This window comes from Rhineura floridana, chromosome 5 (assembly GCF_030035675.1).
Source record: "Rhineura floridana isolate rRhiFlo1 chromosome 5, rRhiFlo1.hap2, whole genome shotgun sequence".
Classification (NCBI taxonomy): Eukaryota; Metazoa; Chordata; class Lepidosauria; order Squamata; family Rhineuridae; genus Rhineura; species Rhineura floridana.
This window is the reverse complement of record NC_084484.1, coordinates 151,292,639-151,312,799: the sequence shown is the minus strand read 5'-3', so window position 1 is coordinate 151,312,799 and position 20,161 is coordinate 151,292,639. Positions and strand designations below refer to the sequence as shown.

At 46.3% G+C, this 20,161-nt stretch overlaps 1 protein-coding gene across 8 annotated transcripts in view; it reads left to right on the top strand.

The window, feature by feature from the left end:
- The window catches only part of FRY (FRY microtubule binding protein), a 367,201-nt gene that overhangs the window by 225,006 nt on the left and 122,034 nt on the right, over nt 1–20,161 (top strand). For all 8 annotated transcript variants that reach the window (XM_061628447.1, XM_061628442.1, XM_061628443.1 and 5 more), the window contains 6 exons: nt 697–851; nt 4,237–4,336; nt 5,210–5,381; nt 6,426–6,682; nt 10,768–10,914; nt 11,871–12,039. In XM_061628447.1, coding sequence (XP_061484431.1) covers nt 697–851; nt 4,237–4,336; nt 5,210–5,381; nt 6,426–6,682; nt 10,768–10,914; nt 11,871–12,039 — 1,000 coding nt within the window. The remainder of the gene's footprint in view (nt 1–696; nt 852–4,236; nt 4,337–5,209; nt 5,382–6,425; nt 6,683–10,767; nt 10,915–11,870; nt 12,040–20,161) is intronic.

Here is a 20,161-nt window from a genome sequence, read left to right as displayed (position 1 = left end):
ACAGCAAACAGTGGTATCTGGTTGATCTGCAGCCAGTAGCAATAATCAGCTATGAACGCTACACTGTTGAAGTAAATGAAAATACCTGCATTGTTTTTGTTTCAAGATGCATACCTTTGTATGGTGTATTAATCTAAATTTCTGCTTAGAAATAGTCAAAGCATTTGAATGCTCTACAGATCAAAAAAAGGGCTGGGGCAGTATGATCTCAACGTGTGTTTGCCTTTCTGTTTGAAGCTTTTCCACCCCATGTACCACCCACCTGACTGCAGGCTCTGTGAAATGCAAATGTAAAAGCACCTCCTGCCTACTTGAAATAGCTGCTGGTGAATTAAATTGGTGTGAGAGGGCAGAACTTCTCACAAAGGCCAAAAAGAAGAAAATAAGGCCACTGACACGGAAGACCAGTGTTTTCCTTACATGCTGCAAGTCTATCCATGGTTATTAGCCATAACAACTAAAAGGAACTGCCAAGTTCAAATATATTTGTTCTTTTGCATAAAGGCAGAATATTTCTGGTTTCCAGATGCTGGGTCCAGCGGTAGGGAACACCCAAAGGCATCTGGCTGTCTGACATTTGAATATTGATCTTGATAGACTTTGGTCTATCAGGTTCTTGCATTCTTTCTGTTCTTAATTATTGATACAAATATTATGTATAATTGCCAAACACTGTGCCATTTTCAATGCACTCAGGTTCATCAGCTTGGTTGTGAAGTTGTCGTCTTGTTGTTGGAATTAAATCCTGACCAAATAAACCTCTTCAACTGGGCTATAGACAGATGTTATACTGGGTCATACCAGCTCGCTTCAGGATGCTTCAAAGCCATTGCAACTGTGTGTGGCAGCAGGTATCAGTAATCCTTACAGTAGGAAATGCTAGGAGTTTGCAATATGATTCAGCATCAGAATCAGATATTTTAAATAGCCATACTGCTTTTGGATTGGAATGGACTTAAATTCTATTTTAGGCGAACATTAAAGGAAACAGTCATATTTTAGTCATAACAGTCATACAATCTCAGCCATTTGATATTCACACTGTGTAGAAGGTAGGACAAAAGTTCCAGTCAGCATTTGGAAATGAATAAACATTTTCTCAGGCAGAAGGCCTAGAGTGAAGCAATATGTTTTGGTGCTTTCCTAGGAAAATACACACCTCTGTAATTTTGTGCCATATGGAGAAAAGAACTGCAACCAGGTATAACAAGGTGAGGTGGATGAGGGCCAACAAACTGTCTCTGAATCCTGGTAAGGTGGAGGTGCTGTGTGTGGGTGGTTCCTGAGTTACCAAATTCTTCCAAGCTACACAGGAAGTGGATTGGACTGTGAAAGACCAACCCAAATTGTGTTTGCATTTTGACAAATTTGTAGGGCAGTCCAATATCTCAGAGAGGAGGTCAGGTCTCCTGCTCCCCTGGTGCATTCACTATAGCTGCCTAATTTCCCTGCTTTTTAAAGTTTGATAGATATCTGTTGGCTATAAGTACATTCTTAAATGTTCTTAAATAGGTCTTTTGCCTATTAGTGAATAAAGTCATATACATCTTGGGACTAGAATACCTGAAAAATCGTCTCATCCGTTATATACCCAATCAGTCATTCCACTCTGCAGGTGAAGGCCTCCTGCAGATACTATCTTACCAGGAGGTCTGTTCCACACAATATAGGAATCACGTCTTTAGTGTGGTGACACCTTCCTTTTGGAATCCCATTCCATCTCATTGTCTTTTTGGTGCCTATTAAACAACTTCCTTTCCCAACAAACCTTTTAAGTAGAGATCTTTCCCAGTCTGCATCTGTATTGGAAATATTTTGAAAATGTTTTTTATTGTTTCAATTCCTTGTTGTTTGCTGTCTTGGGCTGCTTTGAGAAAAGGGCAGGATATAAATTTAATTAATTAATAAATAGAAAACAAACACATTTATAGAGTAGATCAAAACCTATTTGCAAAGCTGTGATCCAGTTCAGAGAGTGGTGATGCCTATCTCATATATTTAATAGGCTAAAAGCAGTCTCAGTACCAAGGAATGTAAAAATATGTTCACAAGCATTATAACTAAGAGTATAGGGGTGGAGGAGAGCGGCAACATTAGAATATTGGCAAACACTTGCAGTTTCTGTGAGGGATGGTTTGGTTGGGTGCTGTTGGCAGGAGCGCAAGGTGGAAACAATGGTGCTAGGCAGGTAAGGAGACTAAGAACCTAAGTGCGGCATGGGCACAGGACTTGCAAAAGAGGCTGGAAGGTGAAAGTTGCAGAAGGACCGAGAAATGGCCCAGGAGGCTGGATGGCAGAAGGAAGACAGACAGTAGAGCCATTGAGCTGAGAAGGGTTTCTAATAGGAACATGGATGTGGAGAGGATACTGAAGAAAGGCCGGGCAGATGAAAAAGATAGCTAGGAGAAGGAAGGTACAAGAAAAGCTGGGGGGACAAAAGTGCTGTTGGTAGGAAGGCCATGGACATGCAAGATTGGGATATGCCAAACCCGCCTCACAAGGTTGTTGTGGGATGAGGTAGAGCCATGTACATTAATCTGAGCTTGGAGGAATAGTGGGATAAATATGTAATAAATATATAATAAATGAAAAACAGCAAAGCAGATGATCACAGAGGAAGCGTGAGTGGAATAACAGCCACCATATCATACAACTAAAGCAATCTTATACCGCTTTAACAGCCATGGTTACTCCCAAAGGATCCTGGAAACTGTAGTTTGTTATGGGTGCTGGGAACTGTAGCTCAGTTCCCAGAATTCCTTGGGAGAAGTCATGCTTTTTAAAGTGGTATAAGAACATTTTAAATGTATGATGTGGATGTGATGCAAATTTCTAATGGCAGATCATGATCTAGTTTGGGGCTGTTGCCTGAAGTAAAAAGTGATCTGTAATCAATCAGATAATAACTAAGGGTTGACCTACAAGATCACTTTTTCCCCATTCTCTGGCAACTTTGTAATAGCATCTGAGTCCATCATATGATGGATCCCTTTAAGCAACTTAGATCCCCCTGGATCTTAATTTATTGCAGAAGCTATCATTTAATCATTGTTTATTTTGTTCCACAAAACGTCAATATAAGATGCTTGACTCCTAGCCTTGAGGCTCCCATGAAACATTTTTGTGTGATATAAATGTTTTTAAAATGTACTCGGGAATTTCATTAATCACAAGAAATGAGCAAATCTAAATACTGTAGCATTGCAGTAAATGAAATAGGAAAGTAATTCCCTACATACCCCCCCAGCAGTATCCTCAGGGTTTTCCTCCCCCATCGCTTAACATTCCTTGCATTTCTGCCTGTTTTGTATCAGCTTGTTTAGATAGAGCAAAACTGAAAGTTGAATGCCTGAAGTTGGGCACCTGATTCATCATTTATTTGCTAAAATAAATGAACTGCTTGCTGAAAGTTAATGGTGGCAGCAGGCAGGTGGCTGTGTGTACTCTGAAATGCTGTGCAGGTGTAGAAAAACAAAGAAAAGTAGTATTAGGTATATAGTAATTATGCTGCAATCCTCCCTCCTCCCTTACGTTGATGGTGGGGGGGGGTGTTAGGATGGTGCATGCTATCCCCTTGGCCAGCTTCCACCAGTGGAGAAGAGCACCTCTTGGGGCAGCAGGACTTTGCTGTGATATGTACTCCAGCTCTGTCCAAGCAGGCAATAAGCTACCACCAGCAGAAGCCCCCCCAGACGAGTTGTTTCAGGTCAGGGTGTTGGAGGCTTGGAATCCATTGGATCCTAAGCACCATGGATCATTCGAGGAGTCCAATCCTGAGACCCCTCAGATATGCCAGCCAAGAGTTAGCATAGGGGAAAAAAGCAAGAGAAAACAAAAGAAAAAACAATCTGTCCCACCTTCCATCGTGGTTGGAAAGAGCTGGCAAGGCTTCAGATGTGATGGTGGATGTGATGCCTTATGTCTCTCAGGCCCCTCATTAGGATTTCTCTGTCCAGCTCAGGATGAAAATGATTTGCTTTAGTAAACAGAGTTTACTTTGAATATAGTTGGGAAAAGGCTATTTTTCAGAACTGCTTTTTTAAAATCTGAAATAGTGTGATCTTACATATTAAAATTGAATTTGTGCTGATGAAGTTTGATATAGTTCATTGCATTGTTGTTGTTGTTATATTACCTTCAGAGTATTTTTGTTAAAAATGATCTTTTATTTAAATAAAATAAAGAATTTCTATGGAACAAAAATGGTCTCAAACATTTGTTTATTTCCCCCCCCAGGAACTACCATTTTGATGTTGTGACACTTTTAAATCTAGTCCTGTTTAAAGCATCTGACACAAACAGAGAGATTTATGAAATTTCCATGCAACTCATGCAGGCATGTATGAAATAATTTTTAAAATCTTTTAAAACTATGGGGAAAGCATCTATGTACTTTGTACTATGTTTGTTTTCATCTTTAATAACCTACTATGAAAATATTGCAAGAATCCTTTACATAAAGTATGTAGTGGCACTGGGGCATATGAAGCAGTTTGCTTTGGAGCAGTTTCTATTCCTCTCATAGAGCCACAGTTTCAGAGTTCTCTGGGAAGAGGGACTGACTGTTAAACCACTCTGACAAGTATTACTCTGTGAGGGGAATATGGGTATCCTAACAACTCTCAGCACCAGAATTCTTGGGGGAGGCCATGGCTGTTTAAAGTGGAATAATAGTGGAATAAATGTATGGTATGAATGTGATCAATGTTGCAGTAGGGGAGGGAAGGGAAACAGATGAGAGAAGGAACTTAGGCCATTTGTGGGGTGAGGGGAGCAATTAACCCTGTTACAAATGCAAAGACTAAGATTCAGCCAGTTGAAGAATGTATCATAAAACAGCCTTATAAAGGTTACTAGCCTACAATTTATTTTTGACTAGCCTGCCAAAAGAGTAATAGCCTGTGTTTCCCTGCTGGCTATGGAGGAGAGGAAGCCTTCTTCCAAGTGGATTGGTGGAGGATGGAGCGATCCATCTCCTCTCCACCAGCCTACTACACTTACTGGTTGTGGAAGAAAATACTTTCCTTTCTCAGTACTAGAACAGAAACCCTAGGAAGGATGGGGCAATGGAATTTATCAGTGTGTAATTTCTGGTTGCACATAGCTACTAGGCTAGGGCTTTGAATACAAGGTAATTTTGTTCTTTTAAAATGTTAAGTAATAGGTTGAAAACCTGCTATACACTTCCATTCTTTATTTTTCCCCACAGATTTTGGAGACTAAGCTTTTTGTTTATTCAAAGAAAGTAGCTGAGCAAAGACCTGGCAGTATTCTTTATGGGACTCATGGTACATTGCCACCGCTTTACAGTGTGTCACTAGCTCATCTGTCATATGAACTGGCAAGAATGTTTCCTGAGCTCACACTTCCACTCTTTTCAGGTATGAGTTTCTACTGGCTTTTTTTTAAGTTCTAGAGGAGGCATTTCAGTTCACCTTCTCTCTTTTCCCTCCCTCCCACCAGCTTTGTGCTAGGAGGAGAAGGATGGAACTCCCACTTCAGTGAGCATCTTAGATTTGGGGTTGCTGCTTCCTACACTGTCTTGTAAAAACTCTTTGTGAAGAATTTTTGACATTCTTATTTTACACATTCTGCAAATTTGAAATTTGTGGTAAATTTGTGTAAGCATCTCATTCCTCCCTCCCTAATACCTTTAGCACTATATTTATTTGTTGCTTTGCCTTATCATCAGTACCCTTTCTGAATGTTAAACAGAAATTTAAAATTCTATTTTTCTAAACTCTGTATTAATTCCTTAGATTTACTTGATAGTTATTCTTCTTTTCAAGTGACGTTAAGGCTCAGTGACGTTAACATGAAATTGTTTCATCTATGCTTTTGTGCTTTAGAAATGTTCTTTTGTAATGCTTCACAGAATTAAGGTCATTCAGGTAGACAGAGAAACAGAACCCAAGTAGTCTTATCAGTTGCTGGAAATGTAACATGTATCATATATTCCTACATACATGAACTAAAATTTTACCTTACACGTGGATCAAAAGTTTTCCTGAAAGAAAGAAAAATTCAGATTGAATTAAATGCTGCATAAAACCTGTTTACACATTACTCGTGAGTTGGACATTTTTGTGTCAAAACGGGACTGGACCATCCTTTTAGCCCTGCCACAATATTGTGTCTCTTTCCTCTGACATTCAGGTGCAAAGAGCTCCTGCTTCCAGAGGAAGCCCTACATGTGGGCAGTTGCTCATGTGTTAACATTGCTTTGCAGACAGCTGCACTCCATGCACCTATTGTGGAGGAAAGGGATACAACTGGGGGGGAGGATAAAAGCCCAACCCAGTCCCACTCCACTTCACTCCTGCTTCAACATGGAAGTGCCTTACACACAAGTTGCATTTGAATAGTGCTATAGTCTAGCTTCTAAATCTAAGATTCTGTGACTCTTTGTTTTTTATTGTTTGTAGAAGTGAGTCAGCGATTCCCAACAACTCATCCAAACGGGCGCCAAATCATGCTTACCTACCTGCTACCGTGGCTTCATAACATTGAACTTGTCGACAGCAGGCTCCTTCTCCCAGGTTCTAGTCCTAGCACCCCAGAGGACGAAATAAAGGACAAAGAACGGGAACTAGCTGTCACATGTGGACTGAAGGGAAATGGCTGGGGTTCTCCAGAGGCCACATCGCTGGTGCTTAATAATCTGATGTATATGACTGCTAAGGTAAGCAAATAAACATACATCTTTTAAATATGAATTCCAGTACAGCTTTTATTTTAACAGTTCATTTTTTACATTTTCCCATGCTTCCTCCAAGGAGTTCTAGGTTACATGCACAACAGGTCTGTGAAGTAGGATACCCAGTGAGCTTCATCATGATGACTGAGCAGGAATTTGAACCTGAGCCACACCAGTCTAAGTCCAGTATTCTCTCCACTGCACCACACTGGCTCTCACTATTTTTCTGCAGTTTAAGACAAGCCAGTACTTGACATAATCAGTTAGAGACTCTACCTCTGGTGCTAACTAGATACTAGGGATCATTGGGTGCAGTTATATCATTTTGGTGTTCAACCTGTGATGGTTCAGAGTGATCTCTGGAATCAAGCAAAACAGCAGCTCATTTTTTTCCTCATATCTTAGTTCTCCTGGGCATGTAAAGATGACCCCAGGTGGGGTAGCTAGCTCCACCTAGCGCATGAAGGCAGAAAGAGTGCTGTTCAATTTTGCAGGGACTTGCTGCTTCCTGTGGCTCCTTATCTCAGTTCTTTCTGCCTTCACTAAAGACGGTTAACTTCGCTCTCTGCTCTCTTGGTTCAGGCCTGTATATTTCTATGTTTGTTTGTCTTTAGTTGTTACTCCTTTGATCCTTTCTCCCATTCCCGTGGGTGTTCAAGAATACACACACACACACACATATAAGAGGAGCAGGGGACTGCAACATTTAGGCTGGGAGGGAGACCCCCCCAAACCAAACTAAATTCTTTATACGCTGGCAGGCGCACAGGCATCGGCTTTCCTTTTCCCTCTCCCCACTTCAACTGAGGCCGCAGCAAGCACAGGGGAGTGTCCTTCGACTGCCAACAGTTATCTGGCCGTCTACCCCACATCACCTTCTCGCCACTGGAGCCATTTGTGGCCACGTAGCCGCTACATTGCTGTATCCTACTTCCTTCCCCCCCATCGTCCATCCTCACAGTAGGCCCAACGAAGGCCGCCAAAATGTTACATTGCTGCATCCACTTTCTGCCCCCCCATCGTCCATGACTAGGCCGCAGTAGGCCCGATGAAGGCCGCTACAGGCCCAATGGAGTTGTTGGCACCTGCCAACCGCTGCCTCGCCACCTCTGCCCTCCCATTGCCCATCCTCAGCGTAGGCCCAACAGAGCCTTTTGCAGCCACAAACAGCCTGCTCGGCATCAATGCAGGCCGTGGCAGGCCCAAGTCAACCCACCATTCGGCCTCCTCCCACCATACAGGCCCGCAGCTTCAGCCACAGCCCTCCATTTTAAGACTGTCCCCATAAGCCCTACACTGATGCTACCTCAGGTTTGTGGTAGAGGAAGACTGTTTCCAATACAGGCCCAGGCCCTTTGGTCCATCGTCCACCCCCAGGGTCTTCACAAAGTCATGGTGACCCTGATGGCATGCCTCAGGATGCAGGGAGTACATACTTTTCCCTACCTGGAAGATTTCCTAATTCCATCCCCATTGATTCACAAATCATGGGAGGACCTACGCATCACTTTAGCCTGTCTGAAGGACCACGGCATTTAATCAATCATGCCAAGAGCCAGTTGTTCCCATCTCTTCACCTAGTGCACGGAATTATTAGACTGGCACAGGACAGAATAAACAAGACATGTACAGCGATGTCACATCTTCTGGCCTCTACATCAGTGGACCCCGTACAGTGGGCAGCAGCCCGAGGATTGATGGTTTCTACATTCTAAACCACTCCCGGGGCATGTCACCATTTGCATCCCCTACCGTGGTCACTATTGCCCTTCCAAGCGACATAGTGGCCAGGCGTCACCGAAGGCTATCGCTATCACCAAGGTTCATCACTCCCTACATGATGGACACAGGAACCCAGTCTCTGTAGGGGAATTCCGTTTCATGACCCTAGGAGAACACTCATCAAATCGGACAGCACCCCCGCAGGATGGGGGGGCTATACATGATGGCCAGATGATCCAAGGATCTTGGTTGGCACAGGAGTCCTTACTCCCCATCAGTCTTCTGCAGCTGCATGTGATCTGCCTAGCACTAAAGCACCTAGCGAGATTGAGGCAGTTGGGGGCGGTGCTTGTCAGAACCAACAATGTGGCTATCTACCTCATTTGAATCATCAGGGGGCACACAATCGGCTCAGCTCCAGAGGGAAGCCCCACTACTGTTCCTATGGGCAGTGGTTTACCTGGAGTCAATCCAGGCAGAATACCTCAGAGGGGAGGACAACAGTCAAGCAGACTGGTTGAGCTGGGAGCAAATCCATCAGGGGAAATGGAAATTCCACCGAATGGCCTTTCAGCAGATAGTGGACCACTTGGGGGAATCAAAGTGGATTTCTTTACCACCCACCTCAACTGTCAGGTGAAAAGGTTCTTCGCCAGATATGCAATGCCAAAGGCGGAAGGAATAGATGCCCTGGCATCCCAGTGGCCCACAGCTCATTTGTATGCCTTCCCTCCACTTCTATTTATTCTGAGGGTACTCCAGAAGAGCTACTGGTTGCTCAATATTGGACAAGAAGGGCCGGTTTCTGAAACTCTTGACCTGGCGGTTGCTCCTCCTTCACAGATTTCCCCCAGGGATGTCTGCTATTACTAGGACAGCTTCTCCTCCCAAGACAGCTTCTCCTCCCAGACTTGGGATGGCTGGCGCTTCATGTCTGCAATTGGAGAGGTGGTGTTTGCTAAGAAAGGGCCCTCAGCCATTGGTAATGGAGACAGTGATGGCCTCTCGACATCTACCCACTATTCGGATTTAGGAGGTCACTTCGAACGCTTTCTCAGCTTGGTCTCAGAGGAAGAAGATACCTCCTAGGAAGCTGATATAAGTGAGGTTCTCTCCTTCTTCAGGATGGGTTAGCATTGGGACTCTGATCCAACACCTTGAAATGTCAGGCTTTGACTCTGTCAGCAATTCTGTCCTGATCCCCAGTGAATCCACTGGGATCTCATCCCATCCTGAAGCATTTCCCTTGCAAAGCAACACCACTGTACAACATGGAACCCACACAAGTGCTGACTGCCCTTCGGAACCTCTCTTCAAACTACTCAGTAAAGTTTCTCTCCACCTACTGTCCTTCAAGCTGTTATTTCTTGTGGCCGTTACCTCGCCTCAGAGAGAGTCACAGCTGAATGCAATGTCTGTGGACAAACGTTACTGGGTGTTTTCATAAAGATAGGGCTGTTCCCCGCACTGTCCCTTCCTTTCGTCGTACAGGGTTGTTTAACTTCCTTTGTCAACAAGAGCTTGTCTGTGTCTTTCACCCAGCGTCGTTAGGGAAGAAGGTTTCCACCTCAACACTAGCCAGGTGGACTAAGCACGCATTACGTTGGCATATACTTTCCTGAGATGAATTCACCCCACCAAGGTAGTGGCCCACTCCACTAGGGTGGCAGCCACATCTACAGCATTTTTCTGTAGTGCTTCCCTCCTGGAAATCTGCAGAGGGGCTACATGGGCTGATCCTAACACCTTGATCAAACTCTACAAAATAAATGATTACGCCTCTGCTGAGGCGACCTTTGGGAGGAGAGTGCTACAGCATGTTCTCCCAGACCGATAATGTTGTTACAGCCCAGCTATATTCCCGCCCTACATGGATCAGCTTTGGTATGTCCCACCTGAGGTCATCTTTACATGCACAGGAGAAAAGACATTTGGTCTTACCGTGAAACGCTTTTCTCTGTGCATGTCAAAGATGACCTCAGGGCCACTCCCTGTGACGGCTGGGCTGCCATAGTTGTTTAAGTGAGCTTGTGTTTAGCAGAGAGTGTGTGAGTGCTGTTTTTCTTCAGTTGTGTTTTCTACAGATTAAGTCTGTACTCATCTAATTTGCTTGTCATAAAGAACTGAGATAAGGAGCCGCAGGAAGTCCCTGCAAAATTGAACAGCCCTCTTTCTGCCTTCAACCGCTAGGTGGAGCGAGCTACCCACCTGAGGTCATCTTTGACATGCACAGAGAAAACCGTTTCATGGTAAGGCCAAATGTCTTTTTTCTTAAGAGTATTTTTGCCCATTTTAGTGAAAAGCTTACTTTACTTTTATCAAGTTCAGTGTTCTGTGTTTCCACGCAGTATGGAGATGAAGTCCCTGGACCTGAAATGGAGAATGTCTGGAATGCGTTAGCCAACAATGAAAAATGGAGCAACAACCTGAGAATAACACTGCAGTTTCTAATAAGCTTATGCGGGGTTAGCAGTGATACTATACTTTTACCTTATGTAAGTTATTTTTTTAAAAAAACTACTTATATTGGCTTGGATTCTAAGAAAAGTTAACTTGAGGAAGTTCAAAGAATGAAAATTTGCCATTCTTTCTCTCCCCTTTGCCCCCCCCAAATCTCGGTGGGGGTGGAGGCTCCTGAACAGTGTGGGATCAACTGCTGGAGACTGCTGGAGGATGGGGAAATCACCCCAAATTGGGTGGAGTTCTGTCTGACATTTGGTGATTCACTCTTCCCCAGTAGCCTCCCCCCCAGCACCCCATCCTGCATTGTTCAGCAGTGATTCCTGACCCTCCAGAAACACTTTTTAGGAGACACAGGTGGCTGAAGAAATGGAGGGGATGGAAAATTCTACTTCTCTAAGTGACAAGGAGGCTTCCAAAGATGGGTTGTATCCCAGTACCACCAAGGATAGGCAGGGTCACGTGATCAGTGACTGCCTCCATTAACTTTCTTAAGTTAACTTAAAGCCATTGTTCCTATTTAGCAAAACACTGTCTGTACAAAGATACACTTCTGCTAGCGTTTAATGAACTAAATTAGTTCAGTTGGTAGAGTAAATTAGACTCTGTACAGTAGATAAATAGGAGCATAAATATGAAATATCATAGTGGAACCGCTAGCAAGATTACCACTTTGCTCTAATATTATAAGGATTTGATCACCTCTGATATGAAACTCAGGTCTGTTGCCTTCACTGTAATGTGCTGACAGTTCCCAAGATTGCATCTTCCATAGATAAATACAGATACAGAATCTCCTTCTGTGTGTCTTCCTTTATTTGGGTCACCCCATAACTGTAGACAGGTGTTAGGGGCCAATAGATAAGGATGGTTCTGATGGGTATATCTTACATCATTTTAGCTTCAAAAGTATCTGTGTACCTGTTATACTTACAATGCACAGTTCTACATCAAATTTTGTAGAGACTGCTAAATACTATTTTTTCTACAGATAAAAAAAGTTGCCATCTATTTATGTCGGAACAACACTATTCAGACAATGGAAGAACTTCTGTTTGAGCTGCAGCAAACAGATCCAGTGAACCCCATTGTTCAGCATTGTGACAATCCACCGTTCTATCGCTTCACTGCCAGCAACAAGGCTTCAGCTGCTGCTTCTGGTAAGAATTAAACACGTCTTATCTGTTAAATTGTGAAGAGATACTGTGAATGAAGGAAGCACAAACATTTTTTTTCCAAAATAGAGTATTACAATAACTTTCTGTCCAACTCCTCCCTTGTTGCTTCTCAAACTCATATCTCATCAAGATATATATATCTATAAATATATCTGCAAGGCAATTATTTTGCTGCCACTATCGAATCATCACTCTGCCGCCCAGCGGAGCTCTTCAGAATTGTCTGGAGGCTATTACACTCTGGCCCCAGGGACAAGGTAGAACCATCTGAGGCCCGCTGTAATGAATTTGCTAGACACTTCCAGGATAAAATCTTTAGCATCCGCCAGGACTTAGACTCCAGTGTTATAGCAGGTGAATCAAGCGAGGTATCCAGAGCACAGCGTTGTCCCGATTTCTTGGATGAGTTTCAGTTGGTGCAGCTTGAGGACGTTGACAAGGTGCTTGCACAGGTTCGTGCAACCACTACTGTGCTGGATCCTTGCCCTTCTTGGCTAATAAAAGCTAGCAGGGATGGAACAGCCGGCTGGGTCAAGGAGGTGATTAATGCCTCTCTGTGAGAGGGGGTGGTCCCTGGCTGCCTGAAAGAGGCGGTAGTGAGACCATTCCTGAAGAGGCCCTCCCTGGACCCAGAAAATCTTAATAGCTATAAGCCGGTAGCAAATGTTCCATTCCTGGGCAAGGTCCTGGAACGAGTGGTTGCGGGCCAGCTCCAGACACTCTTGGATGAGACCGATTAGCTGGATCCATTTCAGTCGGGTTTCAGGCCTGGTTTTGGCACAGAAACAGCCTTGGTGATGATGACCTTTGTCGGGAGAGAGACGGGGGAGTGCGACTCTGCTGATTCTCCTTGATCTCTTAGCGGCTTTCGATACCATCGACCATGGTATCCTGGGGAGACTGGCTGAGTTGGGAGTGGGAGGTACTGCATTGCAGTGGTTCCACTCTTACTTGGCAGGTGTCAGGCCCAGGATGTGACTCAGGAACCAGACCAACGATTGTAGTTAATTCGTGTTTTATTAGGGTAATGTCCAAACAAAGACTGCGTTTTCTCATGAATCAATACAGGGATACAGGTCCTGCGGCATTGGGAGAAAGTTGACAGAGCAAGGGACTTCTTCCCGCCTGTTCTTTAAGAAGGGGCCAAACGGGCGCGCAATCTTTTGCTCCTCCTTAACTGCCCCTCAGGTACTGCCCGCCTTCCCCCCCTTCTCTCCTGTCTTTTCAGCTGTCTGCGTGTGCGCGGTGAGGGGGGAAGCATCACCCCCTCCTCTTCTGAAGTTTCCGATTCCAGGATGGGGGATAGGGGAGGGGCTGATGGTAAACTGCCTCCCCGCTTTTCGGCTGTGAGCAGCCCTCCCTCTTCCCCCTCTTGCTCTGAGCCTGAAAGAGGGGGAGGCGTGAGAATGTCCAGGGAGGGCTCAGGCTCCCCGTTGCTAAGCGACCTTATCACTGGGAGTTCCTCTGTTTCGTCTTCGCTCCAAAGGGGGGAAGTTCCTCCCCCTTCCCTCTGCCATCCATCCGAATACTCTTCTCCCAACTCTCCGGGATCCAGCTCCCCGGGATTGGGACCCCAGCTCTGCCTTCCGACACCATCCCCCCTCCCAGGCTGTGCCCCCCTCCCCTTGTCTGGCTTGGGACGGTGGGGAAAACGTTGATGGAAAAGTTTTACCAATTCTGGAGCATGCACATCAGCTGCATCTTCCCATGATCTGTCAGCCACCCCATAGCCTTTCCAGTGAATCAAGTACTGCAGCTTGTGGCGTCTGATCCTGGAATCTAAGATCTCCTCAACTTCAAACTCAAGCTGCTCATTTACCAGGAGTGGAGCTCCGGGAGGTTCCTCCGGCCGTAACTCACTGGGAGGGGCGGCTTTCGTTAAGAGGGATCGATGGAACACAGGATGTATTTTAAACGTGTCAGGCAGCTTCAGTCGGTACGCCACGGGATTGATTTGAGTTTCTATTTCGAAAGGACCCACCCTCTTGTCTTGTAATTTTCTACATTTGCCCGGCATCTGGAGGAAGCGGGTGGACAGCCATACCTGGTCTCCCGGTTGAAGGGGGGGGGCCCTCCTTCCTGTGCAGGTCAGCAACTCGCTTGTACTCCGTTTTGGCTTTGTTTAACTGCTGTTTCAGTGTCTGTTGCGCCGCTTGCAATTCCTTAAGGAAGTTCTCAGCTGCCGGTACCAGCATTCCTTCTGAGCTGCTTGGAAAGACTTTAGGATGGAATCCATAATTAGCGAAGAACGGGGTTTGTTGAGTGCTGGAGTGCAGAGAATTGTTGTAGGCGAACTCTGCAAAATGCAAATATGATACCCAGTCAGTCTGTTGATAGGACACATAACTTCGTAAATATCTTTCCAAAACGGCATTCAAGCGTTCCGTCTGCCCATCTGTCTGGGGGTGATGGGCGGAGGAGAGTTTTAATTCCGTCTGCAACTGTTTCCACATTGCTCTCCAAAATTTGGCTGTGAACTGAGTTCCTCGGTCTGAGACTACGCTGTTCGGCAATCCATGCAGCCGGTAGACTTCTTTTATGAATAACTTGGCCGTTTCTTTAGCCTCTAAGGCCCCTGCACAAGGAAGAAAGTGTGCCATTTTGGTAAGTAGATCCACCACTACTAAGATGGCTGTCATTCCTTGGGACTTGGGTAGATCAGTTATAAAATGCATGGAGAGGTCCTTCCAGGGTTCGTGTGGGACAGGCAACGGTTGTAACAGTCCTGCTGGTGTCCCTGTTTGTGTTTTTGTCCGCAGACAGACAGAGCAGGACTTTACATAACTCTCAATATCCCGACGCATTTTAGGCCACCAGAAGTCCTTGGCAACGTTCTGAATGGTCTTGTAAATCCCAAAGTGTCCCGCTATGATGGAATCATGACACTGGCGTAGGATTCTGAGCCTTAATTCCCCTTCTGGCACATATCTGGCGGTTTTGAACCATAACAGTCCATTTCTCCAGTGAAAGGTTACTTCTGAGTCTTGACCTTGTCCCGTCTCCTGCTGATATTTTAGCATGTCTGCATCTTCTTGTTGTGCCTTTTTGAGTTCCTCTTCCCATGAAGGCTGGCATACTCCCAACGTTAATTTCTCTGGCGGGATTACGTACTGAGGCTGGTCCTCGGATTCACTTTCTTTGTATTGTGGCTGTCTGGATAAGGCATCCGCTCTCTGGTTTTTGGCTTGGGCATGGTAAGTAATCTGGAAGTTAAACCTAGTGAAGAACTGGGACCATCTTATCTGTCTCTGGTTCAGCTTTCTGGCTGTTTGGAGGCTTTCAAGATTCTTGTGGTCGGAGCGCACTTCAATTCGATGAGAGGACCCCTCTAGGTATTGTCTCCAGTTTTCAAAAGAGTCCTTGACGGCCAGCAGCTCCTTCTCCCAAACTGTGTAGTTCTTCTCTGCAGGCTTTAACTTCCGAGAGAAGTACGCACAGGGGTGCAGCTCCTTCCCTTCTTGGTCTAATTGTAGCAGGACCCCCCCGATGGCAAAATCTGAAGCATCTGCTTCCACTACGAAAGGGCGGTTCGGATCAGCAAAGCGCAGAATGGGCTCAGTAGCAAACCTTCTCTTCAGCTCCTCAAAGGCCTCGGTGGCGTTCTCTGTCCATTGAAACTTCTTCTTCCCCCTTAAACAGTCAGTCAGTGGAGCTGTTAATTTGGAAAACCCTGGAATGAACTTTCTGTAATAATTGGCAAACCCCAAAAACCGTTGTACATCCTTTTTGGTGACAGGTTGGCCCCAGTCCAATATGCAGCTTACTTTCCCTGGGTCCATCTCCACGCCTTCCGCTGAGATTCGATATCCAAGGAAGTCTAGAGACTTGAGGTCAAATCCACATTTCTCTAATTTAGCATACAGGTGATTTTCTCTCAGTCTCTTCAACACCGTCTTCACATGCTGGTCGTGGTCTTCCTGGTTCTTTGAGAACACCAGGATATCATCTAAGTAACAGATTACATACGTGTCCAGCAAGTCTCTAAACACGTCGTTCATGAATTTTTGAAAAATTCCTGGACTTCCACAAAGCCCGAACGGCATGACCAGGTATTCATACTGTCCGTAAGCGGTCAAGAATTGTTGTTCAGTAAAGCAAGCTATGATCTCTATACGCACACACCGACAAGAATCCTGTTTTCCATTCATCTCCCTTCTTCATTCTGATCAGATTGTATGCTCCTCTCAAATCCAACTTCGTGAAGATTTTTGCAGAGCGCAGTCGGTCCAGCAACTCTGAGATCAGGGGCAGCGGGTAGCTGTTGGGGATGGTGATCTGGTTCAATGCGCGATAGTCGTTACAGGGTCTGAGTTCCCCCCCTTCTTTTTCACAAACAATAGTGGCGCTCCAGCAGGGGATTGTGAGGGGCGTATGAATCCTCGCCTCAGGTTTTTATCCAGCAATTCCTTCAGGGCCTCCCTCTCATTCTCTGTGAGAGAGTAGATTCTCCCTGATGGGATGCTGGCTCCTGGCACTAGATCAATCGCACAGTCATAAGGGCGGTGGGGTGGTAAAGTCTCTGCCTCTTTTTCATCAAACACATCTTTGAATTCTTCATACTTTGGCGGCAGGGTCACTTGCTCGATCTCTTGCACTGCCCCCGCTGAGGTGTTCTTGATTCCTTCAGGTTGACAGTTCTCCTGGCAATACTGTGAGGTGAACCACACCACCGCCTCCTTCCAACTTATTTTGGGTTCATGCTTTGCTAGCCAGGGCATTCCCAGAATCACCTCAAAGTTCGAGAGATCTGACACGTATAGCGAAATGAACTCTTCGTGCCCAGGGATTTGAAGTTTCACTTCCTCCGTGGCTTGTGTCACCCCTCCTGACTTCAGGGGTCTCCCATCGATAGTCTCCACAGCTAGGGGAGCGTCCAGTTTCCACCGGGAAATTCCATGACGCTTGACTAACTTTGCATCAATAAAATTTGTGGAGGCTCCACTGTCAATTAAGGCAGTGGAATTAAACACCACTCCTCTGGAAGTTGTAATCCGAATAGGCAAGACCAACACCCCCTTTGAGGGAGGTTGGATCGTTGGGGGGCCTTTATACAATGCTGCCCCCAGTCCACCGGCCTGCACGTGGACTGGGTGTTCTAGTTTCCCGACGGTTCGGCTTTCCCCCCTTTCAGTCCACAGTCTCTGGCCACATGGCCCGGCTTTGAACAATAAAAGCATAAACGTTCCCGGCGTCGTCTTTCCTTTTCTTCTTCCGACAGTCTTGGCCTAGCCCCTCCCTGTCCCTCAGTTGCATTACCTGCCATCCCTTTAGTGGGAAGGGTCTTGTTGCGGGATGCCGAGGCTGAGTATCTCGGGACCTCCTGCTTCCTTTCCAGGCGCCTTCCTTCCATCCGGTGATCTATCTGTAGGCATAGCCGGATGAGCCCTGGTAGGTCAGTGGGGGGGGAGGTCCTGGCCAACTCATCCAGGATTTCAGCATTTAATCCACTCCGGTACATAAACATCAGGGCGGCGTCATTGTAACCAGTTTCCTGGGACAGAATTTTAAAAGCGTTAGTGTACTCGGAAACAGTAGCTTGCTTCAGAGCGCCTAGTTGCCGCGCTACTGTTTCAGCCCTTTGCGGGTCTTGAAACATCTCGGTCATCTCCTGTATAAATCCTCTGTACCTTCCTAAGACAGTATCCTTTCTCACGAGATACGGAGTCACCCATTTTGTAGCTTCTCCCTCCAGGAGGCTAATCACGAAAGCTACTTTAGCCCCATCGTCTGGAAATTCCGTGTGCCTGACATCCAGATATAACTCACATTGAGCCACGAAGGTTGCCAACTGATCACTTTGTCCCGCGTATTTTGGGGGCAATCCAATGGGAACCTTTACTACGGCAGCTGGAGGGGCTGTTCGCATCTGGTCTATCGTGGCCTTCAAGGTTTGGTTATCTGTCTTCAGCGCCTTGACTGCTGCTAGCAGGGCTTGAACATCCGTCTGCAAATCAGCTACCTTAGTCCTCAGGAGTTCCACTTCTTCCGTCTCAGAAGTCGGGTTTGTCCCCCCCGCTGGTCCCTTTGACATCTTGTCCCAGTCAAGTGAAGAGAGCGTTGAGGTTGATTTAGGTGGCTCTGTCAAGCTGTCAGGCCCAGGATGTGACTCAGGAACCAGACCAACGATTGTAGTTAATTCGTGTTTTATTAGGGTAATGTCCAAACAAAGACTGCGTTTTCTCATGAATCAATACAGGGATACAGGTCCTGCGGCATTGGGAGAAAGTTGACAGAGCAAGGGACTTCTTCCCGCCTGTTCTTTAAGAAGGGGCCAAACGGGCGCGCAATCTTTTGCTCCTCCTTAACTGCCCCTCAGGTACTGCCCGCCTTCCCCCCCTTCTCTCCTGTCTTTTCAGCTGTCTGCGTGTGCGCGGTGAGGGGGGAAGCATCACCCCCTCCTCTTCTGAAGTTTCCGATTCCAGGATGGGGGATAGGGGAGGGGCTGATGGTAAACTGCCTCCCCGCTTTTCGGCTGTGAGCAGCCCTCCCTCTTCCCCCTCTTGCTCTGAGCCTGAAAGAGGGGGAGGCGTGAGAATGTCCAGGGAGGGCTCAGGCTCCCCGTTGCTAAGCGACCTTATCACTGGGAGTTCCTCTGTTTCGTCTTCGCTCCAAAGGGGGGAAGTTCCTCCCCCTTCCCTCTGCCATCCATCCGAATACTCTTCTCCCAACTCTCCGGGATCCAGCTCCCCGGGATTGGGACCCTAGCTCTGCCTTCTGACAGCAGGTCGCCTCCAGAAGGTGGTGCTTGGGGAACATTGCTCGGCACCCTGGACTCTCTAGTATGGGGTTCCGCAGGGGTCAGTTCTGTCCCCCATGCTGTTCAACATCTACATGAAACCGTTGGGTGTGGTCATCCGGAGCTTTGGAGTGCGTTGCCATCAGTATGCTGATGACATGCAGCTCTATTTCTCCTTTTCATCCTCTTCAGGTGAGGCTGTCAATGGGCTGAACCGGTGCCTGGCTGCGACAATGGACTGGATGAGGGCTAATAAACTGAGGCTCAATCCAGACAAGACTGAGATGCTGCTAGTGGGTGGTTCTTCTGACCGGTTGGTGGATGTCCAACCTGTCCTGGATGGGGTTGCACTCCCCCTGAAAGAGCAGGTTCGTAGCTTGGGGGTTCTTCTAGAACCATCTCTGTCACTTGAGGCTCAGGTAGCCTCGGTGGCACGGAGTGCCTTCTACCAACTTCGGTTGGTGGCCCAACTACATCCCTATCTGGACAGGGATAACCTGGCTTCAGTTGTCCATGCTCTGGTAACTTCCAAATTAGATTACTGAAATGCACTCTACATGGGGCTGCCTTTGAAGACAGTTCAGAAACTGCAGCTTGTGCAAAATGCAGCGGCCCGATTGGTAACAGGGACCAGATGGTCTGAACATATAAAACCGATTCTGGCCCGCTTGCACTGGCTGCCTATATGTTTCTGAGCTCGATTCAAGGTGCTGGTTTTGACCCATAAAGCCTTACACGGCTTAGGACCACAATACCTGATGGAACGCCTCTCCCGATACAAACCCACTCGTACACTGCGTTCAAGATCAAAGGCCCTCCTCCGGGTGCCTACTCCGAGGGAAGCTTGGAGGGTGGCAACAAGGGAGAGGGTCTTCTCAGTGGTGCCCCTCAAATTATGGAATGATCTCGTTGACGAGGTGCGTCTGGCGCCACCACTGTTATCTTTTTGGTGCCAGGTCAAGACTTTCCTCTTCTCCCAGGCATTTTAGCATGAGTTTTATACTGTTTACATTTTTAAATTGTGTTTTAAATTGTTTTTATAAGATCTGTTTTAAATTGTATTTGTTTTAATTATTTTAGTTACTGTAAACTGCCCAGAGAGCTTTGGCTATGGGGTGGTATACAAGTATAATAAATAAATAAATAAGTTCGCCACGATCCCAGAGTCCACCAGTGAGTAGGAGATGGACTCAGAGGGTACTATATCACTGGCTAACAAGCCAGACCAGGATCCTGGCTCTTGAACCTGATGCTGGTGGTCCAGGGGACCGTGAACTCTGAGGCTGGGAGGTAGAAGCTCATCAAAGTGCCCCCATATGATCTTGCTATTCCAATAGTTCAGAAAGCACACCAGATAGGAGGCCATAT